The sequence below is a fragment of the Tiliqua scincoides genome, chromosome 2 (genome assembly GCF_035046505.1).
Source record: "Tiliqua scincoides isolate rTilSci1 chromosome 2, rTilSci1.hap2, whole genome shotgun sequence".
Classification (NCBI taxonomy): domain Eukaryota; kingdom Metazoa; phylum Chordata; class Lepidosauria; order Squamata; family Scincidae; genus Tiliqua; species Tiliqua scincoides.
In genome coordinates, this window is record NC_089822.1 from 212,768,413 (window position 1) to 212,781,378 (window position 12,966).

At 40.5% G+C, this 12,966-nt stretch overlaps 1 protein-coding gene across 3 annotated transcripts in view; it reads right to left on the minus strand.

The window, feature by feature from the left end:
• Positions 1–1,794: 1,794 nt before the first annotated feature.
• The window catches only part of VGLL4 (vestigial like family member 4), a 108,724-nt gene continuing 97,552 nt past the window's right edge, over positions 1,795–12,966 (minus strand). For all 3 annotated transcript variants that reach the window (XM_066617213.1, XM_066617211.1, XM_066617212.1), the window contains 3 exons: positions 11,719–11,935; positions 6,987–7,110; positions 1,795–4,822 (listed from right to left, as the gene is read on the minus strand). In XM_066617213.1, the coding sequence (XP_066473310.1) occupies positions 4,551–4,822; positions 6,987–7,110; positions 11,719–11,935 (613 nt within the window). In that variant the 3' untranslated portion in view covers positions 1,795–4,550. The remainder of the gene's footprint in view (positions 4,823–6,986; positions 7,111–11,718; positions 11,936–12,966) is intronic.

Consider the following 12,966-nt stretch of genomic DNA (forward strand, 5'->3'; position numbering starts at 1 on the left):
TTTCCAGCTTGATGATGTCACTTCCAGTCATGACATCACTTCCAGCAGGTCCTGACAGATTCTCATTCTAAAAAGTGGGTTCCGGTGCTGAAGGAGTGAGAACAAACCACTGCTCTACAAAAGCGTAACAAAGCTGCCTGTTTGTAAGCTGTCTGCAATCACTCAAATGTCCCTCAGATGCTTCACAGGCACTTTCAAAGCGCCTCCAAGCTTCTCCTGGCTGCTGAGACACAACCGACCCGAGTGACCTGCAGAGAAGACTAGGTGTCTTGATTTATTGGTAGAAATTTCTCGCCTTATTGGCGAGTATCTATGGTATACATATTCACCGTATTGCATTATTTCCATATACGTTAGTATGTGGAATGAAAAAGAAATAAAGCTCTAATCACCTTCTACCAGAGTAACCAGAACTCCAGTACTGAGCATCAAAAAAAAAGTCTAACATACAACAATTATGTCACAGGTCAAAGAGCACAGTCAACACTGAATAGGATATTTTAACAGGAGAACGTCACATTTAATGTGAACAAATGGAAACCAACAAGCTAACCTGCAACAGAGTCTTACTGGGGCTCTCTCACAACTTATTCCAAACTTACCAAGTCTGAACCAACCCTGTGGAATAACCCAGGCTTTCCATGGTGCTTTGGTTCTTGGATCTAGAGCATCTCCAAGACTGATGCATAGCAGTGAACTGTACACCTAGATCCCTATCAGGTTGAGCTTCCTTCAAGTCAATGTTCAGCTGAGTATCTCAGTGGGAAGTGATGTGTTGAACAACACTGGCAAAAGAAAAATGGCCTTGGAGGGTGCAAAGCAAATGGGTGCAAGTACATTAACTTGGATTGTGAGCCAAAAAGCATAAAATTTGGCATACTGTACAATCCAAAGTAAACAAATAGCTCCAAATAGTAGGATGGATTGATATTCCAAGAAGCATGCATATCTATTGTTACTACTCTATCTATTTAAGAATCATAGTGATGATATGGGCAGAGGATACGTTTATTTTATAACAATATGGGCACTGTTTTGGATAGTAGCATGTGTAGTAGCATACCGTGTGTCAAAAATTCAAATATAATGGGTCAGGTGCCTTGGTCAGTACAGTAGCAATCAAAAGTGTGTATCAGGCAGCTATCAGGTGCCAGATGTGCAAATGTCCTCAATATTCAAAGAGGTATTTCTGAACATTTAGAATAATTAGAAGGAAGTAGACTTCAGAATGAGTGGGGCTGCCCTTTAGAACACTTCTCCATATAATCCTTGCTGCACACACCCCCACTCGCAACACTGTGATGATGTTTTCATGGCAACTCCAGCAAGTGCCCAGGGACAGCTTACATCTTAGCAACAATAAGGCTCCTTTTGCTGGCATTCCTGAGGCATCTGCTCTGTTGCATGAGAGTGCATGAAAAGAGCACTGAACAAATGGATTGCAGAGCTCTTTTCTCTGCTCACATAAGGGTTGACAAATATAAACTCTGTTTGCAAACACAACAGCTGGATACTAGGATGTCATCTTTCAAGGAAAATTTAGACTGTGGCATGATAAAAAGTCTGCCATGGAAGAAAAGGACTTGTTTCTGCATCTTGTGTCCAGGAGCCTCTAAAACGTAGATCTCAGTTGGGCCTCCCTTTAAACACCACTGTTAACAGGTGTTGGCACTGCAGATTTATTCTGTGAGCATCATTTGGAATGGGGCAAGACAAAACGTGTCTCAGATGTTTTGATTTTTAGCTCAAACTGCTGGCAGCTGTGTGAAATAAAACACCACATGCACACATCTGTGAGATTTAAGAGCACTTTATTGTTCATTAAGGCTACTTTTAAGTACAAAAAAAAAGATGGCCTGCCAAACCTTTTTTAAAAATCTCCAGGTGAAACAAGGCCACAAAAGAATGATATATTACAGATTTACAAACATGGAGAGCATTGTTCAAGCTGAACTGTAGAAACCATGGCTCTGTGATAAAACTTCATGTAACAGTGAGGTTGATATCCCCCCTCCTCCTCCCACCCTAACCCTTTGGCTTTCAAAGCAATATTTCCCATGGAGTATCTTTCTTTTCTCTAAATGATTATACACGGGACTTATCACACTGAGTTTATAATCTTAAACACTTGCTTTGAAGTACTTTCCACCAAACTGAACACAAATTACTTAGAAGTATTGTGTGGTTAGGACTGAGGTGGCAATCTGTGCCTCCCCACAAATCCATTTACCTATCACAGATAAGTAAACTTGACATTGTAATATTGTGCTTAAAAGAAATGTCAAAGGAGTTACAGATCCCACAGAGTCCATCTACAGTCATTAGTACTTTCCTGTTAGACCGCTCAGTAGCCTGTAGCAATAACACACTAGTGGCTATTAATTGCTAATGCAGTGTTCTCATAGAATAACTGTGTTCCTGCACTTTTACTGTATTACAGACACATCTACAACAAAAAAAGATCAACTTTTTTCTCCAAACAGACCAAAAAAAAAGAGAGAATGATTACAATAAAGGAAAGGGAAAAATTAAATAGCTACATATCATTAACAAATTAATTGTTCCTCAAAAAATACCTACAAATTTCTCTGTACATTCTTTACGCACAGCGTAACGATGGTCTTAAAGTTACCTATATAAAAAAGTGTGTGTTTTTCTGTCATTTTCTTTACAGGGAGTAGGGTACTGAATGCCAAAGCAGACTGAGCATCAGCTACTCAGTAAGATGATAGTGAAATGGGTGATAAGGGAGGAGCTTCTGTTGCCCTTGTCCTGCTTTTAAAATTAGCCAGCCACACTCAACATGGAAAAACAAAAACAAAACAGGTCATCTGGTCTTTTCTACCCTGTGCCTTTTTCATATTAAATAGCTTAACATTTTTTTAAAAATGTAAAAGCCAGTATGGACCCAATACTGTTACGCAGTCCAGAATACATCACATGTAGTTCTGTCTTTCAGCTATTTCTAAATTCTCTCAGTCGAGCCAGTTTATTTTTTAGGTAACCCAGTTTAAAAAGCCTTAGATGAGACTGCACTGGGGAATGGCGGAATGTGTGGGGGAGGTAAGGAGTGGGCGAGTGCTGCACTTAAACAAAAAGCTGAGAAGCTCATGACTACTAACTCAAGCCTGTTCTTTATGCCTGCCTCTATTACCTAGTTAGCGGCTATTAACATAGCAGATGAAATAAATGCAAGTAACACCTTTATAAAAAGTCATTTTTAAATGGAGGAATGTATGGTGCCTTTGCCTAGGTTAAGGAGCCTCAAAAACAAAAAGATTGCATCCACAATCTGTTGCTTAGACAATTTCTTTTTTAAGGGAGCAGTTTCCACAACTAACTGAAGCTAGCTTTCCAACTAACGACATGCAGTTCATTGAACTTGAAATTAGGTGTTTTAAAATTTTAGTCACCCAATTCTTACAAAGCAGATGCTGCTGCAAGTGTCAATTGCTTATTCAAGAAGGAACAGAATGATGGCATCCAACAGCTCACAGCACTGGGGAGAGTAGAAACTGCTTCATTTGAGGCCTGACCCGAGGCTGTCCATGGTTGCTGGCTGCTACTAAAGTGAATATCAAATACAAACAACAGAGTACAACTGTACCAGCAGTAAGTCTATCTAGGACTGTTACTGAAAAAAATAAAATAAAACTAGTTCTCAACAAAGGCTAATAAGTATTATGTTTCTTACTGTCTATACATTAATAGATACCAGCTATTTTTCATAAAACATGCATCTTTAAGCACTATTGAACCCTCTGACCTCAGCTCTAGTCTAACAAACTGCAGTGTTCAGAAAAGTGTAAATGCCCATGGTCGGTCAAATATGCAGTCCAGTCGCAAGCACGAAGCACCTGAAATCTAAAGAGAGAAAGACCTATAACCTGTATGAGACTTCCCCTTCCTACGCTATTTTGCTTTCTTGCTTTAAAGAGAAACAGAAATGTCATCTTAGACTTTTTTCAAAGCAGTTTGCCCTCCGAGTATAAGCATCGTGCATGATGTCGCTAGGCAACTCTAGACCTCCTCCAATAGTGCAAATCATACATGACAGTTCTTTTCAAGTATATACATACAAAGTTACTTCACAAAGGGAGAAGAGAGCAATGGAAGCAAAAACCAGATCATCTCTAGTTTCAAGAAGCTAATCAAAGCACACAGCATTTGGGTCAACCAACTGTACATAATGGCTTTATGTTTGGTGGGTTCTTTTGCCCATTAACTTGCTTCTGTGTGGTTTTTTTTTGTTTTTGTTGCTTTTTTTTTTAGAAAAGGGGGCAGCAGATTTGCATCAGAGGTTTCTTTGGTAACTGAGGCAGGGAAAATAGAGTGCTACATAATAGAATTTGCTTTTTAATCAAATAGGTCCTGCTATCTTCTTTTTAGGGCACACTTGTATAAAAACCAAGCAAATACACAAAAATGTGTGTTGAAAACTAATCACCTCTTAAACCCTCCCTCCCAAATACTATTTAATTTTGAGCCCTGTTCCAGGCTCAGTCAAACCATGCAAATTCACGTTAGATTAAGAAATTGTGGTCCTCTCTTCATGAGACTATGGAAGGTGAATGATTATGGTTGACCATATGGGAGGAAGGAGAAGATGATTGGCCCCTCCTGGAGGCAGATTCAGGACTGCTGGAAACACCATCTTTTGCAGCTTTAATCTGAAGCCACGTATCTCCAAGTGCTTTGGCAAAGTGGTCATCAACCGATCCTGTGATGGATACAGAGTTTGTCACTGGCTCTGGCTCCTTGTAGTTCTTGCCAAGGCTTCTACGGAAGTGCTCTTCTACCACTGGATCACAGGCAGTGGTGGCTACATGGAGAAAAGAAACAACAGAAACTAGTAAGAAGCAAGTGACTGATGGTTAACTTAAAATGCCTGTAGCTCTCCTTGCAGCATTCCACGTAAGCTCTGAAAACTTTTCTTAATTTTTTTAAGAAACAAGAATGTTGATAATCCAGAAAGTTTTATGATATTTACTAAACTAGGAATAGTAAATTTAAATCTTTATCAAATTAAATACATCCATTGCCTGGGGATATGTGGTTCCCAAACTTTTTAGAGGCCCTAGACATTGCTGCCTGATTATAAATAAATACTACAGGGGTGGCTATAATGGGCAGCAGTGCTCCCCCCCAAGAAGGAGCTTATTTAACCCTTGAAGCACATAGCTTAATCTGCCCTGTCAGTTTCACAAACAACCAAAAATTGGGTCACAACCCACTGGTGGGTGCCAGACCCACAGTTGAGAACCACTGCTGGAGATGAACAGAAAAAAATGTCTCTAGGACAAAAAGTAGATCACACAGACAATGATGTGTGTGTTTTACAACTGGTATTTGAAGAAAGAAAGAGGGTTAATTCAATCCCTCATTTTTCTGACATCAGTTGGACCTGGACTTCTGATGCAGTTTTCTGTTAAATTTACTACCTAAAAACAAATTCTTTAGGAAGATATCAGGTGTAAATCCTTTTTCCTAAGAAGGAGCAGTAAGAAAAAGCATAATCTATCACTGAAGAATTTCCTCTTTTAAAAAAAAAATTTAATTTCTGAGCTACATGTCTTCAACTACCTTTTGCATATTCACACGATCTTGTGCATAAATCTGCTACCTGCTAGTTAACCCCTGCTGGGCAAAGTGATTTTGTAAAGTGGCATTTCTCTTACACTTAGGCAGGAGGATAACAACTAACTGTGTTTCTTCAGCCCAGCATAGTGTCTTTTTTGTGGCTATTTGCTGGTGTTTGCCTGCATCTTATCAGATTGCGAGCCCTTCTGGAACAGGGAACCATTTCTTTAGCTATGAGAACTTTTTTTGTTGAAAGTGGCATATAAATGTTCTTAATAACTGCCCTCCTATAGAATATTTGTATATATGCAATACTATTGCCAGAATATAGGAGAGCTGGACATCAGAAAATCATGTGGTTTTTAAAGAATGGTTTCAAAAGACCTGAGAATGGGAATCTTTAAAAATCCATTCCTAGAGCCTCCATTTGTCTGAAGATAACATCTGAAGGTTGCCAGTTTGAGGCCACCGGCACCGTGCGACCTTGAAGCAGCTGACAAGCTGAGCCGAGCTATTCCATCTGCTCTGTGCGTGGGAGGATGGAGGCCTGAACATGCGACCAAATCAAGAAAGAAACATCTGAATGTTGTGGTTTCTTGAAAGATAGACACCTTCTTTCAAATTGTAAAAATCCCTATGGGGATTTATATTGCCTGCCTATGTAAACCGCCTTGAATAAAGTCTAAGGAGAAATCTGAGGACCAAGAAAGGCGGTATAGAAATACCTGTATTATTATTATTATTATAAAGACATAAACTGCCTTTTATATTATTTGTGTTTTCTTGTTCACTTTCTCTTAGAAAAAGCAAACTCATTTATGTTCCATATTTGGTATATATTTTGCGTCTTTCCTGCATAATACTGACCATCACAAAATCAAGAGAAGTTGAGGACTTTCTCTTATGCAAACCAGAGCATATGTTTTACCCAAGAGTATGTTCTTTTAATGAGTTAATTGGGCCTAGTATTGCACTTCTGCTATATACCACACTAAATGCCTTGGATGTGCATGTAATCCTATACAAGACAGCAAAAGGTAAGATAGAAATCAGACTTAAAAAAATATGCCCAAAGCAAGATTGAAGCAATGCCAGCTCTAAGGTCTCCAATTACAATGAGAAAGAACAAATTTAACCATGGAATCTAGATTTTTCTCTATCCAATATGTGTACTCAATAATTCTGGCATGAATCAAACTTCCCACTGCCAAAAACAGGGAGGAAGATCCCAATAAAAGTTCCATTCCAGTACACAGTTACACATTTAATTTGACCCTAACATACTCCTTCCCTCCCCTTTACAATCCCACACTACTGCTTAATTCATTACATGTGTTAGTTATTGGATGGCTGTATGTACTTTCAAGTACTATGAAGGAAAGAAGTGGAAATGAAGCATTACTTACTATTAGATGGTCTCCGGTAACTAGCCGGCATGGCAGTACCACATCCACTGTGCACAATTGAACAATGAGAGAGATTACAGTTACGATTGCTTGCGGAGGCGCATGTGATTACAGATGGTCGGTTCTGAGGGCCAGAAAAAAGATCAGTCAATACAGCTGCTTCCCCAAGTAAAATGAACAGTTCTTCATCTCAACACAGAGCAAAATACAAAATAAAAAATGTAAATAACAGCCTGAAAGCTGCTAGTGAGGACTTGCAAGAAAATCAAACTATCTGGGCAGAATATTTACTGAGAACAAGGTTCCTTAGAGTTGTTTTAACTTGTTTCCATAACCTGGTTTACATGGTATAGACCTTATCCCTGCAAATATTTCTGACTGTTCCTGGATTTACATTCAATCTGTCATCATGACTGGTGAACTGAACAGGCGTGGTTGGTAGGAATTACTGTGATTACAGCAGTTTAAAGAGGGTCACTAAAGGCAGAATTGGTACTGGATATGTATTTGATCACGCATTATATCACATCATTTATCATTTGATCACTCGTCAGCCTGGGAAGGCAGCTCATCTGAGAGAAGGAAAACTCTGATCCCAAACCTCCACTGCCTTGTGGCTACATCCAGTTATGGAAAAGGCTTCAGGAGTCAACCTTGAGGCAAAATCCGGAGCCGGAGTCCCTGAGGCAGTTCATGGCTGAACACAGTCACGTTCTGGCAACTCCTGCGACGCCGCTGGAACCAACCGTATTGGCCTCTGCCTTTCCATTGGACCATTTCAGCCACGTGGAGAGGGGGGATTTGCTGCATGGGTAACAGCCTATCCTCCATACCTACTTTACTCAGGCTTCACGCACTGGAGAGGACACTGTTCCAGAACCACCATTCAGAGCGTGACACCATAGTCTTCTGAGACTGAAGGATGCCAACAATACGCATTATATCTGTCCTCATCGCTATATGCCTCAAAGAGGGTTAGGGCTGCTCATCTAGAGAAACACAATCCATTTGGTATCAACTGATCCCAAGTCAGACATACAGACTTCAGGTGAAGGGCCTGTTAAACCAGTTCCATCTCACCCTCTGGGTCTGGGGCTCATGTCTTGCCTACCCACTCCTTTCCCTGTATCTTGAACCCAGCGAAAGGTGACTGCATGAAGCAAGAGATTGCCATAGGGTCACAGAGTGAAACCACTGAGAAGCTGTCACTTAGTAAACCATTCCTAAGTCTGCAACATAAGATACAAAACACATAGGGCTGTCCATGAAAACAACAGCCCTCTGTCTTCTACCCAACCTCTCTATAATATCTACTTCTACTTAGCCGTATTTTGACATCACACTATGCATTTCCTCCTCACTGGTCCACACTGTTGACTAGTGGGAATGGGGAAAAACAGCAATCATGGATAAGCTAAACTAGATACTGCAAAGGGGATCGAACTAAACACAAGATGACTTTCTTGGCAGCCGTGCCCCACACACTCCCTGTTCTTTGTTTTTCCCTTCATACAAGACCAGCACTAAACATGTTCATGATACCATATCGAGTGGTTTCTGCAATAAGAAATCATGTCACATTTTCACATAAAAAATAGATACTTTACATTTATGCTGTATTTACATTTATGGTATATTTGTCCTGAATTGCTCATTGAAGTATAAGGATCCAACCCAAGTACAACTTGTGCCCAAACCTTTTTAGCACACCTTAGATAAGAAAAAGTCACCAGCAAAGCTTTTGGGAGTGTTTGCTGTGTACCAACATGGAGTCTTCCACTCAAATAATAACTGAGGTCAAGTAGCGTACCCAAAAGACAAAAACAGCACCTGAGATCATCAACATCAACAGGACTTGATCATTAAAAAGATTATCATCATCATTTTTCAGTATTCATGTTATTCTTTAGTTTGTCTAAACAAAGGCTGACTTCCCAGAAGGCACTAGACAACAAACCTAAGTAAATCACAATTTTCCTGATTTCGCAGATGGAAAAAAAGAGTAAGCAAGCAAGCTGCACAATGAATCTGTTACAGAGGTGGGACTTGAACCCACACCTGATTTTGAAATATTAAATTCAAATACCTGAGCTGTCAGGATAATTTTTAAAAAACTTTTTAGAATCAGTAAGCAATAGGCATAAACAGAGCACAAGTTTTTATCTCATTTCCTGTGTTTTAGCTACAAGTCATGCTGACAGGGTTACCTGAATACAGGCACCCTGAAAACAGATTTTTCTGCAAGATTAAAGGTGCTACTGTTTTTAGACTGCAGAAACATCAGTCTGGCTACAGGTTGCTGCTGTGTGCCCAACTTCTACAGAGAAAATGCTATATTTGCACCTTCCTTGGGCCAACAGCAAAGTCAAACATACTTAAGCTATACAAAGGAGAATCAGGAACAGTAAAGGTTACATCACCCAATGAATTAATCACTTTGTATTCTTCAAAGCAAGATGGAACACAGCATATGCAGGGTATGGGCTAATTCATATCTTAACTATACATTATGGGAGCAGCTTCCATACGGCCCAATCACATTTGTGAAAGGAAGCTGTGTGGGATAGGATGACAGGGTGGTTTCCAAAACAGGAAGCACCCATGCAGATGCCCTAGAGATGCCTTGTACGGAAACCTTATGAAATAATGAAGGCTATGCAACACTACTGTTTGCTAGACTGTGTTTGTTGATTTAAACATGCTTGTGTCCACACAAACACACCCCAACTAAACATTCTCCTATAATATCAACAAGTCCCACTGAAGCATCATGCTTGAGATAGACCAACTATGCTCCAAACTCAACCGCATTTTAAAATCTCTGGCCATTATCACCAGGGTATTGTCCAGTAAAAACAATTTCTGAAGTACTTAGAGGGTGCCAGAGCTGGCCAGCAAGTTGAGAAACAATAGTAAGATTTATCAAAGAGCCCTAATGTCATCAGTGGAAGCCTCTCCCTTCCTCATCTGTCATCACTGAACCAACCATGGAGAGGCGGAGGTATCTGCAGAACAGCCACAGTTGGGGTTGTACAGTGGGTTACACAAAATAATAAGCCAACTGATAATGCCGGCACTTTACAGCAGGAGTTCAGCTCACATCCCAGATATGCATACAGTATGCAAGGATTGCAGGAAAAGCATGAAATGACCCTCTAGTGCCAAAGAAGGCCACAGAAACATGAATAATGCTGACGGATTAAGCAGTCAAAGGTCCCCAAACTCATGACAAGTTATCCTAAGCTCCAAAGGCATGTGTGTTAACTGTATTAACCGTTGTAGTAAAGACAGAAGAATAATCTTGTTGCATGTGTAGGCATTTCTGCCATCATCCCAGTTCATTTAGATTGCAGTATACAATATAACACTAACTTTAAAGCAGTTTATTTATTCTCCATCAGGTGGGGAAGACTATAGCGGAGAAGTGGCAGCAGGCTGGGAGTCACCGCTCTGCACAGAGACTAAAAGGAAGCTGGGGTAGCAAAAGTGAAGACAGCTATTGTGGGAATTGTCCTAAAAATGTTCTCCATTAGGAGAAGCAGGAGCAGAAAGAGGCATGAAGAATGACAGGGAAAAGAATTCACTTACTCCACACTACAGGACAGGAAGACCTGGAGGGGAAAAATGGTTCTCATCTCCAAGCAGGAGCTGGAAACATGGCTCTCTCAGCCATCAGCACAAAGAAGGCAAAAGGGTGTTACAGGCTCTGCACTGAGACCAGGGTGACCAGGTGTCCTCTTTCTCCAGGAAATGTCCTCTTTTTTTCAGCCTTGTGCCCCGGAAAAGAACTTAAATCTCCTCCTTTTCCCTGTGAGCAGGGCACCTTCAAGCTGTGCATAGCCTTCTTGTAAGTAATAAATTATATGTAATATAGTTTAAAATTTAATAATAAGTAATACAGTGTTTAAATTAACCATATTAAATCAATATACAAGTGCTTTTGCTTTTATTTTGACACGTCCTACTTTTTAGGGATATCCTCCATTTTGGGATGCCTTGTCCTGATTTGCAATTATGACATCTGGTCACCCTGACTGGGACCACCACTCCACAGCTTTTTGCACCACGAGTGAAGAACAGGCCCTCACTGTTCTTTATCTTCCCTGGTGAAAGAGCACCTAGACATTCTGCCCCCAAACAGTACAAGCAACTCCCTTCTTTCCTCCTACAGACTCGTTTTTGCTTTTCAATGAAGATTTGTTGTGAAACATACTATGGCTAGACTTAAAATAACTTTCTATAGAAGACAATATCTAGCTGTTCTTTAAAAATTCCTAGAAAAGCAACTGCTGGCATCGTGCCCCTCCCCACCTTCACTGCAAATGCTGCTCTCAAACCGACTGATGGGTCCTCAATTGTTTGGAATTCTGAGAAAGGGAGAAACCTGCCCTCCATCAACCTCTTGAATTAAGAACAGCATTACAGACTGGCTTGCTATCGCCTTCCATCCAATGTCAAAGAGGGGGAAGAAGCTGCAAAGCGCCACCACCACCTCGTCACACCAGTCTGTCCTCAGCTATAACTGTGGCCTGTTCTACACCAATAGCAGATGCATGGGAGGACTGTGTCTGGACTGCACCACTTCAACTTTCAAGTGACAGCAGGGGACAGCATGTTTGAAACTGGCAGAAAATAAGCAATCAAGCACAAATACAGCATGAAAAACTTTACCAGTATAAGCAAAACAGCCAACCAGAAGAGTAGGTGCCTTGTCAATCAAGAAAGCAAGTACCTGCTGCCGTTCCATCGCCGTCATTGTAGGAGCAATGCTTACAGAGCGGGTAGCATCCATGCTGTTTTTGGTCAGTGCTAAAGGTTGATCCATGTTTGGGATTGAGGCATACATGTGATTAGCATGAAGGCTCCCTGTTGGTGCAGCAGCGCGTTCTATTGGACTGCGGCTTCTTTCCCTGTGCTCTTTGCGGTAGTCTCCATTAGCTGTCTTCATTCTAAGAGAGAAGCAGGCCATTATGTAAATCATACACATTTATTCAAAGAGCACACTCTGGAAGAAGAGGAAGAAAACATTTCAGCATGTTTTTTGTTTGTCTATTGTCTTTCAAGCACACAAATTCACCCTCCAAACCACCATTCGCAGCAACCCTCTTCACCACCACTTTGTGGCACCATAAACCATCTAGAGCAGCAGAAGGATCTTGGGTACTGCTGGCCTGTTTGGTAACCTTCCAAGTCTATGACTATATGCATGTCCTGGGACAACAGTCAAGCAGGTCATCAAACACAGGGCTGCACAAAAGGGGTGCTTGTGCAATACACACAAACTAAGCTGATTCACATTTTACACAGTAATAAACTTGGGTTCACTACAAAGACTGTACACCCAAACAGGGAGCTGTATCTAATCCCACCCCTTTGATGGCTGCACTGCATGATGCACATTGAAAAAACCTGTTTGGCATGTTTAAGGTATACATTTAAATCCTAGGTGCACTCTTATAAAAAGAGGCCCACAGAGAACAGAGGACTGGACAGTAGGATACAGCTTTGTGATGGAATACTGACACCATCAAACCTGCATATAACCCAGCTATTTCCACAAGATGACATATCTAAAGTCATTATAAGTTTAAGGAGAACCACTGAAATGATCTCTATATAGCTTTTTCACACTAATTATGTGTTATAACTGCACTTAAAAAATTGTTTATAAAGTATCAGTACATTTGGCACATGCTTTTCATTAACACATACAATTCTTTCAAAGAAACACTGATTATTAAAAAAACTTGTAATTTGCAGACTATAACAGACATACAGAACTTTCAGCCCAAGCAATAATTCATTAACCATTATCAAAATTACTGTTTTGCTTTTTCAAGAGGAAAAACTATATAATACTCCCCATCATTCTCAATTAGGTTCTCATTCCTCCACCACTCAGAAACATATAAAGAAACTGAGGCCATACACAAAACTGTCAAGGATTGTGCAGTGACTGTCATATCATAGGGTTGTCATG